The 22506-nt window shown below is 52.0% G+C and overlaps 1 protein-coding gene across 3 annotated transcripts in view; it reads left to right on the top strand.

Moving 5' to 3' along the window:
- Positions 1 to 22506, top strand: part of DYSF (dysferlin) — a 273511-nt gene that overhangs the window by 103112 nt on the left and 147893 nt on the right. For all 3 annotated transcript variants that reach the window (XM_067533631.1, XM_067533629.1, XM_067533632.1), the window contains 2 exons: positions 4786 to 4892; positions 17648 to 17840. In XM_067533631.1, coding sequence (XP_067389732.1) covers positions 4786 to 4892; positions 17648 to 17840 — 300 coding nt within the window. The remainder of the gene's footprint in view (positions 1 to 4785; positions 4893 to 17647; positions 17841 to 22506) is intronic.

Below are 22506 nucleotides of genomic sequence, written 5' to 3'. Positions count from 1 at the left end.
GTCTCCAGGATCAGAGCTCTGACCTCAGAGCTCCTCCCTCATACTGTGGTCTATAAGATAAGGTTCAGATGGGACCGCACTGGGCCTTCTAGCCCAAGGTGGTTGCCCAGTCTCATTGGACCAATCATATACTATCCCCAGGTTTCCCTGAACCACACGACTCAGAGGAGAGGAAAAGGCAGCACTCAGTAAAACGCGAGTGGGGCCCTGGCTTCTACACCAGATGTACGAGGCTGTTCCGGAGAGCGACGCAGCTCTTCCTTGCAGCATCCGACCAGATGAAAGGTTCACCGGTCACCGACCGGCGCAATTTCCTTGCGAATAAATTCCTGCATCACGTTCGGCCATGAGCAGGTGAAGGTGCCGCTTCCGGATGCCACAGCTCACCCAACAGAGCTCAAGCTCCATCCACAGCCTTCCTAGCGGAAGTGCCAGGGCAGGGCACCTGCAGATCAGCTGTCAGGCTGGCGGTGCATACCTTCACGTCCCACCACGCCTCTGCCCAAGGAAGGAGTGGGCTTCAGCAGAGCTGTGCTGAGGGCAGCTCACCGCTAACTCCGGCCCACCTCCAGGGTACTGCTTGTTAGTCACCTATAGTGGAATGGACGTGAGCAAGCACTCGAGGAAGAAAACAAGGTTACTTACCAGTAACTGCTGTTCTTTGAGATGTGTTGCTCATGTTCATTCCACACCCACCCCCCATCCCCACCGCCGGAGTTGGCGGAAAGAAGGGACTGAGGGGCGTAGGGCCGACAGTGCCTCATATGTCGCGGCATGTGTGCGGGGCTTCAGGGGGCACCAGAGCCGGCCCTACGGGATCTGCTAAGGCGAAAAGGTTCTGGTAGCCGTGCACGGAGGTGTGCACACACCTATAGTGGAATGGACATGAGCAACACGTCTCGAAGAACAGCAGTTACTGGTAAGTAACCTTGTTTTCTCCTCCTCCCCCTGTGGGAGAGACGTCGGAATCCAGCCCCATCACCAGGAGGAACAGAGAGAAATGTCAGCTCTTGATATTTGAATGCCCTAGCCCACAGGCGAGCGTGCGAGGCACTGAGCCATATGCTAGCTTGAATAATATTTCAATCTCCCTTACACAGTGCCTTTCATTTGCTGATCTCCAAGGGCTCGGAAGGGCGGCTGCAGTTCTTGTAGGAGTGTCTGCTAACTGGAATATTTGCCACTGGAAATACAACTGAACTAAAGCTTTGTACTGAAAACTGTAGCTTTCTCGTTCTGGGAGGTGCCCTGAGCAGTGGAGAGGGGCCGGAGAAAATGAAAACAACAAAATTACAGCAGGGGAAACTGAGGCTCAGAGCAGGGAAGTGACTTACTCAAAGACACAGAGTGAGCTGGAGACAGAGCTGGGCATAGAAGTCAGATCTCCTGACTCCAGTTCCCCCAGCTTTAACCACGAGATAACTCTTCCTCCCAGGAACAAGTCCCTAGTCTAACTATTTTAGAGCTTTCGACAGACAGATTTAATGTCAGATCCGGGGGATTGTGTCCTGAGTAGGGAGATGGTGACTCAGGGAGGGGCTCTCGCTTGCAAACATCTGGCTTTGATAAATAGCCATTTATGAAGGCAAACAAGAAAGACACACTGAGGGGACACAGGAGGGAACACATCTAAAAATAGGTGACTGTGCAGTCTGCAAAGGACTAAATGAAAAGGGCTGTTTGGAACCACGGGAATCTGCCTGACTCGCTTCCAGGCTGGCAGGCTTTGCACTTCGAACTTTCCAGTCATTCGATCTTGCCTGAAAGGGAGCTGCGCTGCCAGAGCAGGAATGTTTTCACTGTTCAATAATACGATGTTCCATGCACCAACTGCAGCATGCGCACACGCTGCACTCAGCAGCTGCAAATACCACAGCATGCACAGAGCTCAGCAACTGCAAATACCACAGCGCACGTGTGCACAGCACTCAGCAACTGCAAATACCACAGCGCACGCTGCGCTCAGCAACTGCAAATACCACAGCACACGTGTGCACAGCACTCAGCAACTGCAAATACCACAGCACGTTGCACTCAGCAACTGCAAATACCACAGCGCTCAGCAACTGCAAATACCACAGCACACGTGTGCACAGCACTCAGCAACTGCAAATACCACAGCGCACGCTGCGCTCAGCAGCTGCAAATACCACAGCGCACGTGTGCACAGCACTCAGCAACTGCAAATACCACAGCGCACGCTGCACTCAGCAACTGCAAATACCACAGCGCACGTGTGCACAGCACTCAGCAACTGCAAATACCACAGCACACGTTGCACTCAGCAACTGCAAATACCACAGCACACGTGTGCACAGCACTCAGCAACTGCAAATACCACAGCGCACGCTGCGCTCAGCAGCTGCAAATACACAGCGCACGTGTGCACAGCACTCAGCAACTGCAAATACCACAGCACACGCTGCGCTCAGCAACTGCAAATACCACAGCACACGTGTGCACAGCACTCAGCAACTGCAAATACCACAGCACGCTGCACTCAGCACTGCAAATACCACAGCGCACGTGTGCACAGCACTCAGCAACTGCAAATACCACAACACACACTGCGCTCAGCAACTGCAAATACCACAGCACACGTGTGCCCAGCCCTCAGCACCTGCACATACCACAGCGCACGCTGCACTCAGCAGCTGCAAAGCTACACACACACGCTGCACTCAGCAGCTGCAAATACCACAGCACACACACAGCACTCAGCAACTGCAAATACCACAGCGCACGCTGCGCTCAGCAACTGCAAATACCACAACACACACTGCAACTGCTCAGCGCACGCTGCACTCAGCTGCAAATACCACAGCGCACGTGTGCACAGCACTCAGCAACTCAGCTGCGCTCAGCAGCTGCAAATACCACAGCACACGTGTGCACAGCACTCAGCAACTGCAAATACCACAGCGCACGCTGCGCTCAGCAGCTGCAAATACCACAGCGCACGCTGCACTCAGCAGCTGCAAATACCACAGCACACGTGTGCACAGCAGCTGCAAATACCACAGCGCACAGCAGCTGCAAATACACAGCACGCTGCACTCAGCAGCTGCAAATACCACAGCACACGTGTGCACAGCAGCTGCAAATACCACAGCACACACTGCACTCAGCAGCTGCAAATACCACAGCACACGCTGTGCTCAGCAACTGCAAATACCACAGCACACGTGTGCACAGCACTCAGCAGCTGCAAATACCACAACACACACTGCGCTCAGCAGCTGCAAATACCACAACACACACTGTGCTCAGCAGCTGCAAATACCACAACACATGCTGCGCTCAGCAGCTGCAAATACCACAGCACACGTGTGCACAGCACTCAGCAGCTGCAAATACCACAGCGCACGCTGCACTCAGCAGCTGCAAATACCACAGCACACACGTGCACGGAGCTCAGCAGCTGCAAATACCACAGCACACGTGTGCACAGCACTCAGCAACTGTAAATACCGTACCACATGTGCACACGTTGTGCTCAGCTACTGCAAATACCGCATCACATGCAGGCTGCACTCAGCATCTGCAGATACTGCCCAATGCACATGCACGCACACACACTGCATTCAGCAACTCCAATACAGCACCATACCGCACGACACATACACTCACTGCGTTCACAACCTGCACTCAGTTGCACAAGCTACTCACACACACACTCTGCTGTCAGCAAGCCATGCTGCATTGGGCACACACTGCACCAACGCACATGCTGCCCCAGGGCTCCATGAACTCCCTGCACGACCCGAGACATGCAGCACTATGCGGGTGCTGTCCATGGACTTGGCGTTGTCTCAGGGAACTCACATAGTCTCTCTGGGCCTTGGATCTCATTGCTCACCTCTGAAATGGCGCACTGGAACACTCAATGCTTTGGGACAGAGCCTCGCTTTTAATATATACAGCGCTCAGCACAACAGAATCTTGATCTTGCTAGGGGTGATCAGCGGTCCGACCCAATATTCTCCTGTTTAACAGATCCTGCTCAGAAGAACACACTTCTACATAACATGCCCACATGCCTCTCAGCTTGCCCATGACATGTAACATACAGAGAATGCTTTAATAGCATAGATTCAGAGACTCCAAGGCCAGAAGACAAATGTGATGATCTGGTCTGACCTCCTGCATGACACAGGCCAGAGAACATCTCTGAAATAATTCCTGGAGCAGAGCTTTTGGAAAAACATCCAATCTTGGTTTAAAAACAGGCAGTGCTAAAGAATCCACCATGACTGTTGTTACAATGGTGCATTACTCTCACCATTCAAAACGTATGCCTTTTTTCCAGTCTGGAACCTTCCCTCCCCCCGCCACCAGGCTTGACAGCAGGGTTTGGGTGGAAGCTAGAGAGGCCTTCTTTAAAAAGCTGTCTGTTTTCAGGGAGATGTCCCCGAAATCGACAAAAGACAAAGCCATTTGTAGGGCACCAGGGTTTCGCTCTTGCTCTCTGTCCCTCCCAGCAGGAATGGAACCCTGGCATTTCAGCACTAAGAGCACAGGCCAGTAGCTCCGTTAACTGGTAGCGGTAGTAGGCTATAATCCTCTAGAGAGGGGAGTGACACACAGGTTCACAAGTACGCACAGGAGGCTGTGAAAATCAGGGCCTCCCACTGGCCGCAGGATGGGAGGCCCTTGGGATACGTTGGGCCTTCAAATGACATTGCATTTTTGCACAGCGCTGGTCTGCAGGGTGTGAGTTAGGAGAAGGCTGGCTGGGAGATGCAGTAATCAGTGCGTGAGTTCTCTGCTTTGTATGTTGTGTAGGAAGCAGGCTTGGAGCTGGTCCACCTCGCGCTCAAGGCCAAGTGCTCATCAAACGACTTGGATTCATTGGTTGCCCAGTTGATTGATGACATCATCGCGGACTGCAGGTATTTCTGCCAAATTCAACTGTGAGCCTTTTCATGCGCTTATTACAAGAACATTTATTTATGTTGGAAGGGGCCTTGTGCTGAAAAATCCTGGTCATTTGCTAATGTTTACTTCAAAGGTTGTTGAGCCAAGGCACGGAGTTGAAAAGGTGACATTTAAAGCAGATCATAAATTTCCACTCTTTATGCAAGGACTGCTGCCCGGCGTACCTGAATAAGCCTCATTGTATTACAGTTTGAGCCACTGCAATAGATATGCTCCCAGCTGGGTTCTAGGGCTAGGAAAAAAGAATTTACATGTGCAGACACTGATGCGGTAGGAATGAACTTTTGTGAAACAGTGACTTCTCCTCTGGATGTAGAGTGTGTGTGTGTGTGTGTGTGCGTGCACCCACCACTAGGCACATAAAGGAGAATCTGCCCCCCAGGAAGGTCTCGTCCTGATTCTGATAATAAGAGACAGGTTTAAGATCTGAAATATAAGGCTTATCTCCCTTCCAATAATCTCTCTCTTTTTTTTAGCATTATGTCTTATAACCTTGGATATTCTTGTTATCCATATAAACATCCAATCCCTCTTTGAATCTTCCTAAATTCTTGGCCCCAGCAACATCCTGTAGCAAGGAGTTCCACAAGCTAATTACAAGTGGAATAAAAGAGTAATCTTTATATTTTTCACAAAGTTCTGCTGGGGGAAGATACACTTGGATTCCAACACCCCCCCCCCCCTTACTTCCACTCTGTTTCAATTGATGTCAAACCGAACACTCTGCTGTGCCATCAATACATATAAGGCCAAGATTTTTCACAAGTAAGGGCTCAAAGTTTGGCTACTAACTCCACACTGAGGTGCCTAAGCAAGTGCAGAGCACCCAATAGCCCCCACTGACTGGCTGCTTCACTCATTTGAAAATGAGGCGACTTCGTGTAGGTTCCTACTTTTGAAAATCTTGTTCTTACTATACTTTTTCAAGGACAAAGTCCAAATATTGCCAGAGGAGGTTTCTTTAATAGAACCACCTTGCCCTAGAGGTTCTGGCCCTTCCGTTGACAGTGATCACAAGAAAGAGGTTTTTATTTAAGTGAATAAAGAAAATTTAATAGATTTTCCCCAATCCCTCATTGACCCTCTGCATAACTCACACAGCCTGGGGAGAATATTAACAGCACATAACTGTAGTCACAGTGTCAGTTTCTGCTTTTCTGGCAGTTGTTGTTTCATGACTGATGCTACAGCCAAGTAAAAAACTGGCGTTCTGTCCCTAGGTCTGCCACTGACCTGCTGAGTGACCTTGGGCAAGTCACTCTGTGGATCTCTTTCACCCTCTCTCTGTCTTGTCTCTTTAGATCGTAAGCTCTTTGGATCAGGAACTGTCTCTGTGTTTGTACAGCACCTAGCACAATGGGGCTGGGACCTCAGCTAGGCCTGGAGGTGCCACTGAAATGCAAATAATAATGGAAAGATATCAATTAACATTCTGTTTTTCAAAGAGAGCCTAAAATTGGGGCCTAATCGGCCCTTAATCTCCCCGTCAAAGGGAGGGAATTCAATGTTATGCATGCATTGAAAAGCTTTAACTTTTCCCATTGAAGCGTGGCAAAGAGTCCATACGTTTTCCCATAGCAATTTGTCCCAGGTCCTGTGATCTGGACATATTGCAGGCAGGCAGAAAGGTCTGTCATGACAGCATGGTTGCCATATGAATGTCTGGCACAAACTCTTGTTTAATTTTATTTTTCAGTATGATTTGACTCTCTCTAAGTAGATTTTCCCATGGCCCACATCACCCTGGTATCTGAGGGCTGTGGGATCTTGAAACTGGGGTTCCCAGGCTTTAACACAATATCTCAATTCCCCTCCCCTCCTGTTCTCAGCTGCATAATGTCCCAACCCCATCAGTTGCTTACAGGGCAATCTTTCATATGTTTTTAGCTGTTGAGTAGGGTGTGACGATAAGCCTTTGCCGAAGGGAACTGTTAACATCCCATGGCCTAGTCTGGAAAAGGTGGCAACTATCAGACAACCATTGTTGCTTTTCAGAAAGCTTTCCTGGCTTTAAAATACCCAGGGCGACAGAAATAGTCACATTCTTCATATTGAAAAAGTGCCGGAGAAAGGCGCCAATTGACAGGTCTGGAAAGTGATGTCCCCCCCGGTGTCTAACAGCTGCAGCCCTTCCCCACTCAAGTGTCTCAATTCTCAACCTGGAGGCACCATTTTGAGGGAGAAAAGGGGAGGTCGGCTTCTGTGTCTATCCCCAGCCTTTGTAGAGACAAACATGTCCTGTTGCAGATGCTAGTTTGCTGGGAAATGGAACAAGACACATGAACTCGTTCCACGCAGGGCTCCCCCCACCGCGATGATGTGGACTCTCCCAACGTATGTTGAATTTGAACCAGTAACCTAATGGCAAAAGACACCATGGAGCCTTTTGCTGGGCCTTTGAGCCAGCTGGTCCCCATTGCTCTGTGCTAGGAGGCACGTACGTCGCTAGCAAAGTTGTTTGGAAGCCTACGGCGTTCACTCACATCCTGTGGGTTTCATTTGATGGCTAGTAGCTTGTTCTTTCAGGGGCAGGTGATGGAGTGGAATAACATGCCCCGCGTGTGGCATTCCCTGAGCCAAGCCTGCTGCTCAGGAAATACTCCATAAACCAACAGGGATGGCAGCTTGAAGGACACTCTTTTAAAAACCTATTTATTTGATTTTAAGTCTCACCAGGGAGATGTTCACCCCCCCACCAGCTCCTTGGAAAAGGTCAGAACCATTGTAAGGGCTGTAAATATTCCATTGCTCCTGTGTGCGCCATACGTGACCTAAGGATAATCCCAGAATTTAGGTTTTCCAGAGATGCTGCTCCCTCCAAAACAAATTCAATTAAACCAGGAAAAATATGTCACTGCGGGAGCTGCCAAGCCAGTGGTTCATTTTGGCTCTGCTTCCTCCTCTGTGCTAAGCTCCTGTGGTAAATTGCTTCTGCATAGCTGAGAGAAACTGGCCTAAATAAATCAGCGAGTAGCACAAGCATGTGTTCTGAAAAGAAAGCAGAATTTGCTAAGTTAATTAGGATAATATCTCTATTGATGGCCTTGCCGATACCAACCACATGTACCTTCTGGGGAGCCTTGTGCGTTGCAGCAGTATCTGCCAGGAGGCCGAACCCAAGAGGTACTACCTAGCCTCTAAAATTGGACCACTGAGTTGCTTGTTTCATTAGAAATCTGACAGTACCGGCCATTGGAGAGCTGAGAGTCTTTGGGATCCTTTTAATCAATTTAAGTCCATAAAGAGCCATCGTGATGATCCAGTTTGACCTTTTCCACAGCACAGGCAAGAGAATTTTGCCCAGTAATTTTGGCTTCATGCCCATAGCTTCTGTTTGAGCTAAAGCATCTCTTTCAGAAAGACATTTAGTCTTTAAAACAAGACTGTAGCAGATTGCCAGGAGTGCCCTGCCTCTCTGAGTCCTTGGGGTGGTCCCGCCCCTCCGCAGTAACAGGACTCAAGGCTTCACCTGGTGCAATCACCCGTGCTTGTTTGTTTACAGTGTATAAATACAGATTCCACTCCCGAACCAGGCCCACTTGGCCCCAAGACTTTGGGCTGCTCAGCCTCTCTTGGCCAGGTGGCAAACTAAGGTGCAGGGCTCCTACCCTCGTCCCTGGCCACACCTCTCCCCGGTTTCTCCCTGGCTTGCCTCATTAGGCATATTCCTGGCTTCTTCTAATCAGCCCCTTCAGCTGTAGGTTCCTTCCCTGCAGTCCAGGGCTCTGCCGGCCCTCTTTACCCCAGCCCAGGCAGCGGGGGGGCAGAGGCACCAAGGGGCTTTCTCCCTCCACTCTGCTACGAAGACCCTACGTGGTGGAGATCCGTCACATCCCTAGATAAGTTGTTCTGATGGTTAATTCCCCTCCCTGTTCGCAGTGAGCACCTTCTTTCTAGTCTGAATGTGGTTAGCTTCACCTTCCAGCTGTTGGATCTCATTTTGCCTTTGACTGCTAGAATACAGAGCCATCTGCTATCAGAAATCTCCTCCACAGGTAAGTACTTGGAGACTGTGTGATCAAGTCACCTCTTTTCCTTCTCTTGGGTAACTAAACAGACTGAGCTTCTTTGGCCTATCACAGTAAGGCATGTTTTCAAAACTTCAATAGCAGAGTTTTCCTTTCCCAGAGGGTTGGCATTGACTCCAGCTGTTCTTGGAGTATCAGGAAAGGTACCACTGCCTGAAATGGACTGGTGTGCTTGCTACTTCATTTTAACCTCATGGGGGTACTGAGGTACACTGGAGCGAAGTGCTTTAGAAATGCAGATATTTATTTATCCTTGTAAACACACTTTATTACCTGTATTGTGGTAGCCCCAAGGAGTCCCGACCATGGATCAGGGCCCCTAGTGCTAGGTGCTGTACAAACACAGAACAAGAAGAGGTTTCTTGTCCTAGTGAGTTTACATGCCACGTATAAATGCATGATAGATTCCAAGACCAGAAGGAACTAATGTGATCGTCCTTTCTGACATCTGGTATACCACAGACCATGGGGCTTCCCCGAAGTGATAAAACTCTCTCTGCCATGCCTGGCATCCTCAGCATTTGTGATAACGAGGTATCCCAACCGATCACCAGGCTGCCACTATAGCTAATCTGTATGCAACAGGTGCAGCGGTTGTAATGAGTCGGAGCAAACAAATCAACACACCATCCCCGAGCATAACCCACCCACAACCCTCTAGACACAAATCAACACAACCAGGGCGCACGCTGACAACAAACCTGCAATGCCCATGCCTCATTGGCTACCCACACGAATCTAAACACATCTTCCTGCCCAACCCACACACTCGCCAAGTGGTCAGTTTGAAGTTGTGTAGAGCTGGCTGCGGGTGGAGCTGGGCAGTTTGAAGAGCTGCCTGGGCATGGAAAATAGCAGCTTCTACCACCACCACCCCCTGACTGACTGCCAGCCTGTGCCCCACACAGACAGCACCCTGCCCCCTTCACCTCCCTGACTGATGCCAGCCTGTGCCCCACACAGACAGCGCCCTGCCCCCCACCTTCCTGACTGATGCGAGCCTGTGCCCCACACAGACAGCGCCCCACTCCCCTTCACTTCCCTGACTGATGCCAGCCTGTGCCCCACACAGACAGCGCCCTGCCCCCCACCTTCCTGACTGATGCCAGCCTGTGCCCCACACAGACAGCGCCCTGCCCCCCACCTCCCTGACTGATGCCAGCCTGTGCCCCACACAGACAGCACCCTGCCCCCCCTTCCTGACTGACTGATGCCAGCCTGTGCCCCACACAGACAGCGCCCTGCCCCCCACCCCCCTGACTGACCGCCAGCCTGTGCCCCACACAGACAGCGCCCTGCCCCCCACCTCCTCCCTGACTGACCGCCAGCCTATGCCCCACATAGACAGCACCCCACTCCTCCACCTCCCTGTGCCCCACACAGACAGCGCCCCACTGATGCCAGCCTGTGCCCCACACAGACAGCATCCCGCCCCCCACCTCCCTGACTGATGCCAGCCTGTGCCCCACACAGACAGCGCCCCGCCCCCCACATCCTCCCTGCCCCCACCCCCCCTGACTGACCCAGCCAGACTGTGCCCCACACAGACAGCGCCCCGCCCCCCACCCCCCTGACTGACCGCCAGCCTGTGCCCCACACAGGCAGCGCCCTGCCCCCCACCTCCCTGACTGATGCCAGCCTGTGCCCCACACAGACAGCGCCCTGCCCCCCACCTCCCTGTCTGACCGCCAGCCTGTGCCCCACACAGACAGCACCCTGCCCCTCCAGGACCTTCCCCCGCCAGCTCCCTGTCTAAAAAACGCCAAGCTGTGGCTCAAGAGACAGCTGTTAGCTCCCATAAACTTCCCTCCCCCCAAATAACTGCCAGCCTGTGCCCCACACAGACAGCGCCCTGCCCCCCACAACGTTCCCCTCAACCTCCCTGTCTAAATGGCACGTTGTGCCCCACACAGACACCGGTCGGCTCCTCCATGTCCTTCCCTTCCCCCTCAATAACTGCCAGCCGGTGCCCCAGACCGTGCCCCGTCCCTCCAGAAACGTCCCCCGCCATCGCTCCAACTGCCAGAGAGAAACCCACTCTTCCAGAGCCTGCCCATGTGTCTCCACGACAGTCTGTGCCCCAGAGAGAAGTGCCCCCTCCTCCAGATACTGCCCCCCCACCTCCCAGACCGACTGCCAGTCTCTGCCCCACACAGACAGCGCCCTGCCCCCCACCTCCCAGACCGACTGCCAGTCTCTGCCCCACACGGACAGCACCCTTCTTCTCCAGAACCTTTCCCCACCACCTCCCTGTCTGGATTTCAGCCTGTGCCCCAGACAGGCAGCGCCCCGCTCCTCCTGAAGCTTCCCCGTCTTACTTCCTGCCCGTCTGCCCGCCCTAGAGCTATGCCAGCAGGCGCTTGGTCGAGCGGTGCCCACCTTAACGCAGGTTTTGTTAAAACTGCCAAGGTGCGGGAGGGGCCTGGAGCCGCTTTCATATTACCAATGCTGCAGCAGACAAGAAATGCCACCTTCACTCGTCCGAAAGCCATCCGTCCTCCTGGAAATTGTCATGCCTGCCATAACCATGAACCCCTCAGGGTGGGCCAGACTGCTCCCGGGAGATGCTGTGCTTTAAATATGCAGGAGGCACCATCTCCCTCCACACTGCTCTTCATCAATCCCCGTCTCTGGCCCCTGTTCCCAATGCGCCTCCCTCCCCACCCCGAAATTCCTTCCCAACGGCTCTTTCCGCCCAACGGTCAGTCCCAGAATTCTGCGACCTGCTCTGGGGTCCGGGCTGGGCTGGGCCTCCCCAGGGGAGTCACACCCGCTCATGCAGTTAACTCGATTGCTGAGATCCAGCCACCACCCCTGGAGAGGAGCCTGGGACGCTGCTAACGATACCCCATGTCTCAGAGGGCCGTTCCACCCGAGAGAGGCCAGAGCAATTTGTGGACCTAATGCAAAGGCCCCAGAAGTCAGCAGGAGAGTTTCCATGGCCGTGGGGGAGAGGGCAAAGCATGGACGAGGGGCTGCAGGGCAGTATTCGTTGCTGGGGGCATGGGGAAACATGGGGGGAGAGCGCCTGCAGCGGGGGCCAAAATCACCTGAAGACATTGCGAAGTGTTGGCACTGCTAATTGTCTCTCCAGACACACACACACACCCACCCACACACACACACACAAGGGGCGGGGGAAGGCTGGGTGGCAGGGGGAGTTCAGAACTAAAAAACCAGCCCAAACCCCCGATATGTCAGTTTATAACCCCGTGGCTGTTGGGTCTGTCTCGTCTGTCTCTGTGGGGGTTGGCCAGGCTGCTCTAGGAGACACTGTGCCTTTAAATATGCAGCAGGCTACGAGTCCCCGTGGCTAGTGGGTGCAGGGCATGCTGGGACTGGTGGCCACTGGGAGGGGAGGGGGGCAGAGTACCAGGCTCCAGTGAGTGGGGGCGATGGTTCCCCCGAAGGGCCCGGCCCTGCGTCTCTTGCCCGGCGGCAGGATGGGCCGGGTGGGGCTGACAAGCCCCTTCTCCCTGGGCCAGCGGGCGGCTGCCTTTTCCAGCACCCTCATTTGTGCGGGTGCCTGCAGATCCCTGTCATGAGGCTATGGAGCTGGCCAGTGCATGGGACAGGCTCGGTATCCCGGGCAAGCTGGGCTTGGTGTGGGGAAGGGATTGGAGCCACTTCTGGACCCGAGAGTGCTCCGGCGTCCCCTCCCCTTCCCCCCCTCCCTCATACCTGTACCGAGCTGGCCAGCTCAGGGCCACCTGGAATCTCCCGCAGGGACAGGTGGTCGGGGAAACACCCCTGGGGTTTCTCCACCCTGACTGCAGCGTGGGGTTGCGGAGCCTGCCCTTGGGGCCTCGGTCTCGCCGGGGCAGACTCTTGCCAATGGCACGTAGGCACCCGGCCGCCTGCGTGTTGGTTGCCGAGTGTAACGCACTGCGCGTGCGCGTGTGTTCGAGTGTGTGGCCCACGCGCTGCTGCTCCCTTCCCTGCGGTGTGATCCCCACTTGTGCTCTCAGGCCTGGCGGGGTGACTCACGGCGACGGTGGAGCCGTCGGTCCACCTGCCGGAGCATCATGACCAGCAGTTATAAATGTGTTGGGCCTCAACTGTGCTGCCAGTGGAGGGCGCCCCCAGAATTCACTGGAGCCAGTTAGGGGATTCCTCCTTCGCTCAGATCTCGGGTCTGGCCCGCCCCCGGGCAAATGGGCCTGAGCGAAAACTGCTGCTTTCCCTCCTCACCCCCCCCAGGGGTTGACCTGGTGGCTGGTTTGGAATCAGAAACTCTCTTTTCTCTGGGTTGACCTGGTGGCCAGTTGGAGCTGGGGTTGACCTGGTGGCTGGTTGGGGATTTAGAAAATTTCAGGGCTTCAGGAGCTGATCTTGTTTTCTTGGGCAACACCCGCTCTGCCTCGGTACTCAGCATCATGAAGCTGCTTTACCCAAATGATCGCTTTTGGCAGGCGTTGGATAACAGGTCACTTTGTAGATGGGGTAGGGGCACTAAAGGATTGTTATCTTTGTTGTGTCAATCCAGGGCAGTAGAACTGTGCTTGGCGTCCCCTGATTGAGGGACTCCCTCTCAGCTGAACTGTACTTGCTAGGCAGGGGACATGGGCCAGAGAGTGGGGACAGGTACCTGTATCTGGTTTTATGGGCCCTGCCTAAGGGTCCCAGACACCATTTGACCCTTCCTCTCTCCCCTGTGTAGTAACAGAGCAGATTAAGACTCAGCTAAGAGTCTTGTTGCAGCTCAGCAGAGCTGAAATCCCTGATAACCAGGTCTAGGCATTAGACCTGCTTTGGGACAATGCCTCTGATGCACTCCACAGACGGCTGAAATCACTGGGAGCTGTGTTAAGTGGTGGGACCTCAAGACTTTCTGGACAAGCCCCCGAACATGTAACCCTGCTGCCAGTTGGAATCGGCATCGTCAATATCCAGGGTTTCCGTTTCAATAATACAGTCCTTTGATAATAGGCAGAGAAAGGAGTAACATGATCCAATAGCAGGAAGTCGAAGGTAGATGAACTGAGCAGGGAAAGAAGATGTAAAATTTTAACAGTGAGGGAAATGAGCCATGAACAAGTTCTCAAAGGCAATTTTTAAATCAAGTTTCGACGTCTGTCTAAAAGATCTACTCTAGATCTACCCGAGGTCTCGTAGGAAATCCTATGGCCTCTGCTCTGCAGATGATCACAGTGTTACCTTCTGGCCTTCAAATCTATGCATATCTGATTTGGCTCTTAGCCAATATCTCCATAGCATGCATCATAACATGTGAACACACAGCACACAACGAAGGCTCTCTTAACAACATGCATTGCAGACTTCAGCTGCTCTCTCAAGCGGACGGGATGGCTGAGTGCTTTAAGCATCACGTGTTGCTTGATTCCTTGAGGAATCCTGACTAGGTCAGTCCTGTCTGGACAGATAAGTGAACCCTATGCCGTTTGAGGTGTTGGAGTCTTTCAGATGAGATCTTAAACACCAAGCAGCATGGCCTAGAGTATGGGCTGGGTCTCAGAAGACCTGGGTTCTGTTCTGAGCTCTGGCACTGACCTGCTGGGTAATCTTGGGCAAGTTCCTTCCCCACTCTGTTCCTCGGTTTCCCTGCCCACCCTTTGTCTGTCAGCTCAGTGGCAAACTAAGGCCATGCAGAATTTCTGAGTGAAAGCAGGGCTAGAACTCAGTCCTTCTGCTCCTCAGGCCCCTGTCGTCTCAGCTGAAGAAGAGCATTTTGCTAGGTGAACCTATGAGACACACGTGGGTAGCTCTTGTTCCTCCTAACAGAGGACAGTGGTGCATGTGTGCGCTGGCCCCTTTGTTATTGCACATGGGACCTGACTCTGCTCCAGCTGAGGTCAATGACAAAACTCTCTTTGAGCTCATCTGGAGCAGGAGCAGATTTGACTTTCCCACTCGTTATTTACTTTGACTGCCAATAGATCAGACTCACTCAGCCTTACTCGCGGCGAGGAGGACCTTCCCCTCAAATCGATATCAAGGGTGGAAGAATCTGGCCCACAGCACCAAAGCCCCATCACAGTCGTGCTCTGTCTGCAGTAACTCTTGTCGAGGTTGACATGGGGTGCAAGGAGAGGCTGCTGTCCTGCCCAGAGCGACTGCGGCCAGGCCCCGTGTACCTTGCACCACCATGGGGGCCAGTTGTACGGCACTGATCATTTAGGACACGGCCACAGAAGACCCGTCGTTCCCATCACTGCCTCCTCCCCCAGCCGTGGCTCAGAGCTGACCCTGACTATTCACTGGTGGTGGTTTCCAGCAGGAGAATTGGTGCTGGGATCTTACTCGGCTCTCCGGACCACCTGGCTCCGCTCCTCGTCCCGCAGCTCCTGCCGTGCTCTGTAAGAGGCTTTGCTCCGAATCAGGGAGGCTGGGGAACTTGTGCAGTGGCTCATCTTCCTGGCATCCCTGGTGCTTGGCTGGTCCCTGGACAGCTTAGCTCACTCATTACTTCTGGCTCCCCCTACTCTCTAGATGCAAGCAGGACTCCAGCTCCCACCTCCTGCTCCCTGGACCAATGCAGGGAGCATGCTCTGGAATCCACTTAATTCCCCCTTGTTGAGAGAGCTGGACAGCCAGAGGTGGCCCCTGGGCAATCCCAGCAGGGCAGGGAGACAGAAAAAATCAGCATCGGGCACCTGCCTGCAACAAAATGGCATATTCGGCAGCAGAAATGCTGAATTCCAAGACCTCTTGGGACCCTGCCAGACCCATGGCTGAAGAATCATGAAGTCCCCAGAGCCCTGATTGAGATGACTGAGGCCGCGCAAACCTCTCAGAGACATTGTCTCAGACTGGGCAGACTCAGGCAGGAATCCCTGCGTTGGCCGCTTGGCTCACCCCTGCAAGATTATCTCCGCAACCATCTGGGCAAGGAGCATAATTATATTTTTACAGGGAACATTGAAATTCTGGATCAAGGGGTGAATTCTATGGGGCCCAGACTTTAGACAGGGATACGGTTCCGATGAGCCTATTGTCAGAGTTCCAGGCTTAACTATCCCTTTGCCATCTTCATGGTCTCCTCAAGGGCAGGCCCTTGGGTCTCAAGCCGCTGGCTGTCATCTTTTTCAGGGTGGGAACTCACGTTCCTTTCCCTCCAGACCAGGAATTTAGGCTGCAATTTCTCCTTCCTTTCACTGTTATCACCTTAATGAGTCTAAGTTTAGCTCAGTAATTGCTGTCCCGTGTTCTCCAGTGGCAATGACAGGTTTTACCAGTGGACCAGCCAGCCTTCATAAAGCAAAGTATGCATTCAGATCCGAAAGCATTGCAGAGAAAGCAGAGCTGGAAAACAGTAAATAGCTTATATGTATGCCTACCCGACCCAGTATCATCCATCTTGCACCAGGAGACCTGGTAGGTCTCAGAGCCCTTCAAACCTGTCTAGCAACTTTGCTCCTCTTGGTTACAGTTTCAGGTTAGTTTTTGGATCCAATGCCCACTTTCTCTGGTCTTTTTCTGCTGGGCCTCTTGAATATTGTCAAAACCAGTCTATGCCATTCCCTCTGGGGGTGATACTTCTGCAAATTTGCTTCTCTTTCTAAGGATTGACTGTAATTACCTCTGAGTGACAAGTAGTTCCTGACTTCATGCTTAGTGACTTCCCCTCAGTCACTGCATTGCTTGTTGTGTTTGAAGAAAGCAGGTAACCCCTTCATGCCCGGTGGGTCACCATATGGGGTGAGAGGGGGAACTGAGTCACACAGAACCTTTCATAAACAATAAATCAGCCGTTTCCCCAGTCTCCACATCCAGCACAGCTTGACTGTGGGAACAGAGCCCATGACCTTCAACCCCAGAATGACAGGCCTCTACCACTTGAATTTAAAAAAACAAACTTGTAATTTGTGCTGGTAGGAGACATTTCGCCTCATTGCGACACAGCCACTAGCGGGAGACATTATCTCACACACCTTGCAAATTATTACACAAATTACTGGAATTATTTTAAACAACGTTATTGCTACAGGATTTACTAAACCTGAGAAGATTGTGATGGCTGATGGGAGGGAGGTAGTAGGTAGACTATCAGTCTGTCTATCTTCTCATTTTATAGATTGAGAAGAAAAAGTACAGAGAGGTCAAGGGATTTGCCCATCATCACCCAGGATAGGGTTGCCAGTTTTGGCAGGACATATTCCTGGAGGTTTCATCACGTGACATAATCTTTAATTAAAAGTTAATTTTTAATTCCTGGAGACTCCAGGGCAATCCTGGAGGGTTGGCAACACTACCCCAGAATTGAACCTGGCTCTCATTCTGTTTCAGCTGGACTTCTGTTTTTTAATAGATCTATAATGGTAGCTCATAAATCATTGAATTTTAACATAAAAGTGCTTAAACCGCTCAACACATTGAAGATGCTGTTGAGCTTCTGTAATGTTTATCTTGCAGCTTGAACCAATTTATATCAGTGTGTGCGTGCATGCATGTGTGTGTGTGTAGTGATGCACAAAGCTCAGTTACAACTCCTTTTTGGAACTCATTGCCATAATGCCGCAGGGCTGTGAGGGTGGTTTGAACCTTCCTTGCTCCTGACGCTTGCTCACTCACCAAATACATCTTCGGTGGCTTGTTATTTTTTCATAAACTTGCTTATAAAAAGAAAGAAACGGAACGACCCCAGCACAGCCATTGCTTCACAATGCACAGCTAATGCCGGCCTGTTTCTCTGTGCTCCTTCCTCCCACCCCCATCTGCAGCCAGCCGCTGGAAGATGTCACTGACAAGACAGCCAGCACCCACCTGGATCAGTACATGTACAGATTCCGCAGCACCAACCTGAGCCAGATTGTCCAGGCAGCTCTGAACCTGAAGCATGAGGATTCTGACCTCCAGACGGTGCTGGATCAGGCCGAGGACTGGCTCTTGAGACTAAAAGCCATGGCAGAGGAGGTAAAAGTGGGGGTGAATTGCTTTTGCCCATATTGGTGTTGGTACAGGCTTGTTTGAAGCAAGCTGTCCTGGCTGGGATCAACTCCATAGGATTGTCTACATGGGAACAGTTACGGTGTGTCTATAGTTAAAACACTACACCTGCGCTGCCATGCCACTGCAACGCGTCAGTGTGAGCACCTACACCGATGGGAGGGGTTCTCCTGTCAGTGTCAGATAAACCCCAGGGTGGGAGAGGAGCTATTTACCATCAGCGCCAATGTGGACACGAGAACAAATGGATATAAACTGGCCATCAGGAAGTTTAGGCTTGAAAGTAGAGGAGTGAAGTTCTGGAACAGCCTTTCAAAGGGAGCAGTGGGGGCAAGAAACCTAGCTGGCTTCAAGACTGAGCTTGATAAGTTTAGGGAGGGGATAGTCTGATGGAACAGACTAATTCAGCAATTAACTGATCCTTGACTACTGGTGGTAGATATGCCCAGTGGCCTGTGAAGGGACGTTAGATGGGAGGGTTCTGAGTTACTACAGAGAATTCTTTCTTGGGTGTCTGGCTGGTGAGTCTTGCCCACATGCTCAGGATTTAGCTGATCCCCATATTTGGGGTCGGGAAGGAATTTCCCCCTAGGACAGATTGGCAGAGGCCCTGAGGGTTTTTTGCCTTCCTCTGCAGCATGGGGCATGGGTCACTTGCTGGTGGATTCTCTGTACCTTGAAGTCTTTAAACCATGATTTGAGGACTGCAATAACTCAGTCTTAGGTTAGAGGTCTGTTACAGGAGTGAGTGGGTGAGGGTCTGTTGTGATGTGCAGGAGGTCAGATTAGATGATCATAATGGTCTCTTCTGACCTTAAAGTCTATGGGTCTATGAGCATAGGTAATACACCTCCCTGAGCGGTGGTAGCTAGGTTGATGGAAGAATTCTTCCATTGACCTAGCACTGCCTAGACAGTGATTTAGGTCAGCTGAACAATGCCGCTCGCAGGTGTGGGTTTTAGTTATGCCGACCTAATTTTTTAGTGTAGCTCAGGCCTTAATCCAAATGAACGGTTGAAGTGGATTAGTTAAACCACATTAAAACCCTGTGTGGATGCTCTTGTCCAAAATTAACATGACCTTAAACTCAGTTTAGTTATGTTCACTTTGGAAGCAAATTGAATTAAGGCCTCTTTCATTCTGCATGAACTTCCGCACAGGAGTTTAATGTGATTTAACAAATCCACTTTACACTGACACATGAGCCAATTCAGATTAATTTTCCTGCGTGTCCTCATAGCACATTTACATTTAGAACTTTCCAAAACTGATGCACGCTGTGCAGCCGGTTACTGATCCACCAGGGGAACAGGCGATGGTCTGGAAATTAATAATCCCCACCAAGTCTTTGGACTAGGCTGTCTGCCTTAACTTAAAGCAGATCAAAACTGCATCGGACACCTATGGGATATGTTCAAGTGGTTGTTCAAGGATAGGGGTGACCCTTCACCCGTCCCCAATAGGCAAACCCTTGCTCCCAAGTGCGTCTCTGCTTTGAGAAGTGACTTTGAAGATGGCACAGTGGGTCTCTGTGTCTTCACAATGAATGTGCTTGGTTTCCAGGTAAAAGGTTCCCCCACCCCCCACCCCAACTGCCAGTCCTGCAGATTCTCTCTGGGATCTGAGAACCAAGCTGGGTCCTTTCCATTCCACACATCCTCATCACGGGTAGCAAAGGCGCTCCAGGACCAATTCTTCCCTCAGTAACTCCTGTGCAGTCCTGCTTCCTGCAGAGGGTTTGCAGAGATGTGACTATACTTCAAAACTTCTACTGGGATAATTGTGACAGGAAGGGTGGGGGGTGATTTTTGCCTATAGGGTTATTCCAGCCAAGCCTGCCTGGTGTAGCTACATTGATGCCACTATTTCACTTCCCTGAATTGGACTAAGCTATCCTGATGTAAGCACGTCATGCTGGTTTAACTACATCCATGCTAGGGGTGTGCGTCTGCTTTCATTATGCCATGAAATAGTTAAAGGGGCAGAACTTTTCCGAGTAGAAAAGGCCTGGTGGGAGCCTAGTAATCAATTCTGGAGCTCATGCACAAGCAGGAACAACTGCCGAGCTCACTCTCCCAAAGCTGGGTTGGCTCTGGAGGCCTAAGGACTTGTCTACACATGGAAGTTACTCAGAAGTAAGATAGGGAATGAACTTAAAGCACCCTAGCTATTCCAGGGCAAGGGCTGGTCTACACGGGAAACATACATCGGCACAGTTCCGTATCTCAGGGGTGTCAAAATTCCACACCCCTGAGAGACATAGCTACGCCCACCGAGTGTAGACACAGCTGTAGGTCTGGTCTGCGCTACAGGGTTAGGTCAACGTAAGGCAGCTAAAATTTTGCTCCTGGCAATGAAAATCGACCACTGCACTGACTGCGGCCATGTCTACACTGCTATGGAGTGCTTATGATGACAAAAGGTATGTTGCTCAGGGGTGTGAAAAAACACCCGAGTGACATAAGTGTCGCTGGCATAGGCGTTCATGTGCACAGTGCTATGCTGGAGGGAGAACCTCTCCCATCGACGTAGCTACCGCGATTCGCTGAGGTGGTGTTGTGATGTCGACGGGAGAGCATACAGTGACTACAGGAACGATCGTTCATGTAGCGGCGCAGCTGCATCAGTACGTCTGTGCCGCTGTAAGTTCACTAGCGTAGCCATGGCCTGAATAACTCCACTGCGCAGTGCTTAGGTCAATGCAGTTGGGTCGACACAGTGTCCGTGTAGACACTGCATTGCTGACATCGACTCTTCCTGCCTTTCAGAAACCATCCCACCATGCCCCGCACTGGCAGTTAAATCAGGGTAAGCGCTCCGGGAGAGGACATGCACTGCCAATACAAGGAGTGCAGTGTGGGCATGTAAAACCCATTCAATTATTGCAGTGGCTGTACGTGACGTAATTTTGTAGACTTGCCCTTAGAGTGTAGACTTGTAGACTTGCCCTTAGAGTGTCCACGGGGGGAGCTAGTCTGGTCGATTCCCCTGTGTCAGAAGCTGTGAGAACTTATCTGAGCCCATAAAGTCTGATGCTCATGACGGGGCAGGTCTGATGAATAAGAAGGTGCTAGTTGTACGTGGGACCTACACTTTATGCCACCACTCTCTGGTTTCCAGAACAGGTTTGCTGGGTGTTTGGGTAAAGGCAGTGGCTGGCTGGGTTTCTAACCTCAGAAGAAATACACAATACAGACAATTTAGCCCCAGTCAGGCTTTCTTTTAAGCCTGCAAGGGCCTGTGCACCCCCCTAAGCTTTTGAAATGCAGGGTTCATAGATCTCAGACTGACCCTCTGCACAGGGATGAATTTTATCCATCAGTTTCTGTAGCAATTGGTTTGACTCCTCTTAGTCACGCTCTGTTCTCAAGGGGGTTGGGGTGAGTGGCATCCAAATCTGGATCCAAGCGTCCCTCAAGTTCAGGGGTGCTCGTGAATCTGAAGGTTCGGTTCAGCCCGTTATACAATAAGGCTAGGTAGGGCCCAGCCTCCCTGTTTGGAGCATGACTCCCTGGAAGCTGGGCGGTGGTTGGATCTAGGCTGGCGGTCAGCCTTGCGCCAGTCTCTGCTTTATTCCTTCAAAAGCGGGAGTTAGAAAGTCCTGTTCATTTGGGGTGCAGGCCCTGCTTTCCAAGCCATCAACGTTTTATAAGGGCCAATTTTCAAACCGTGGGGAATTTTCTTGCCAGAGTGCCAGCTGCAACTCTCAAAGGCGGGAGTTTGGAAGCTGGGCCCACAGAATGTGTTTCATCTGAGCGTTTCAGTGGCGGTTCCTGGGGTGCTGTCCCGGGTGACGGGATGCGCCTTAAAATGAAGCCATGATACTCGGTAGCAAGGTGTATGAGCTGGAGCTTTGTTGATTGAATCTGCATTTGGTCTTCTCCACGCTCATCCCTGTAGGGTGTGGGAGACCCTCTCCTGGCAATGGCCAAGGGAGTGTTAGGGTTGATTTCAGTGGGAGAGTAATTTGAGTTTAAACTCCCAGGGCCAGAACCTCAGCTGCTGTAAATTGCCCCTGACTTCAGCGGACCTGTGGGGATTTGCACTAGGTGAGGCGCTGCTGGCCCCCAGATCCCACGCCTGGCTGCAGCATGGTGCGTGGTGGAAACCCCGCGCTGGATTCTTTGGGGCGGGGAGACCCCTCTCTTCTTTGGTTGTTCCAAAATCCTGGTCCAGAGGTTGGAGGGGGTGGGGGATTTCTCTGCAATGCTGCAGCCTGGGGCATGTTTCTCTGATCTCTAAAGCCACGCCCAGGGAAAGCACAGAAGAGAAGGAGCCGGGGACTGGAGCCAGTGGATGGCTTTGTGGTCTTCCTCCCTTAACGGGATCTAAAGTGTGCCCCTCGCTCGCCTTTGCAGGCAGGCTCTTTTCATCCCCCAATGGACCGTTAGCACTGAGGTCAGGGCAGGAGGTACCGGCTGCGCTGTTGCCAGCAGCGTGATTTTGGAGTCAGAGACTCTCTCTCAGAACTGGGGCCAGCAGCAGCAGTGGTGTCTGGTTTGCGGCCCTCCCGCAGCCGCAGCTTTGAAATAGAACCGCTGGTTGGCAGGGCAGGCGCGGTCTGCGCCCAGAGTGAGGGGAGTCGGCTGCCCTTGCTTGCCTCCCACCTGGGGCACTACCCGCTGAGCTGGGG

This window comes from Emydura macquarii, unplaced genomic scaffold (genome assembly GCF_026122565.2).
Source record: "Emydura macquarii macquarii isolate MOO-44397 ecotype Brisbane River unplaced genomic scaffold, CSIRO-AGI_Emac_v2 contig_3345, whole genome shotgun sequence".
NCBI lineage: Eukaryota > Metazoa > Chordata > Testudines > Chelidae > Emydura > Emydura macquarii.
This window is presented reverse-complemented; position numbering and strand designations above follow the sequence as displayed.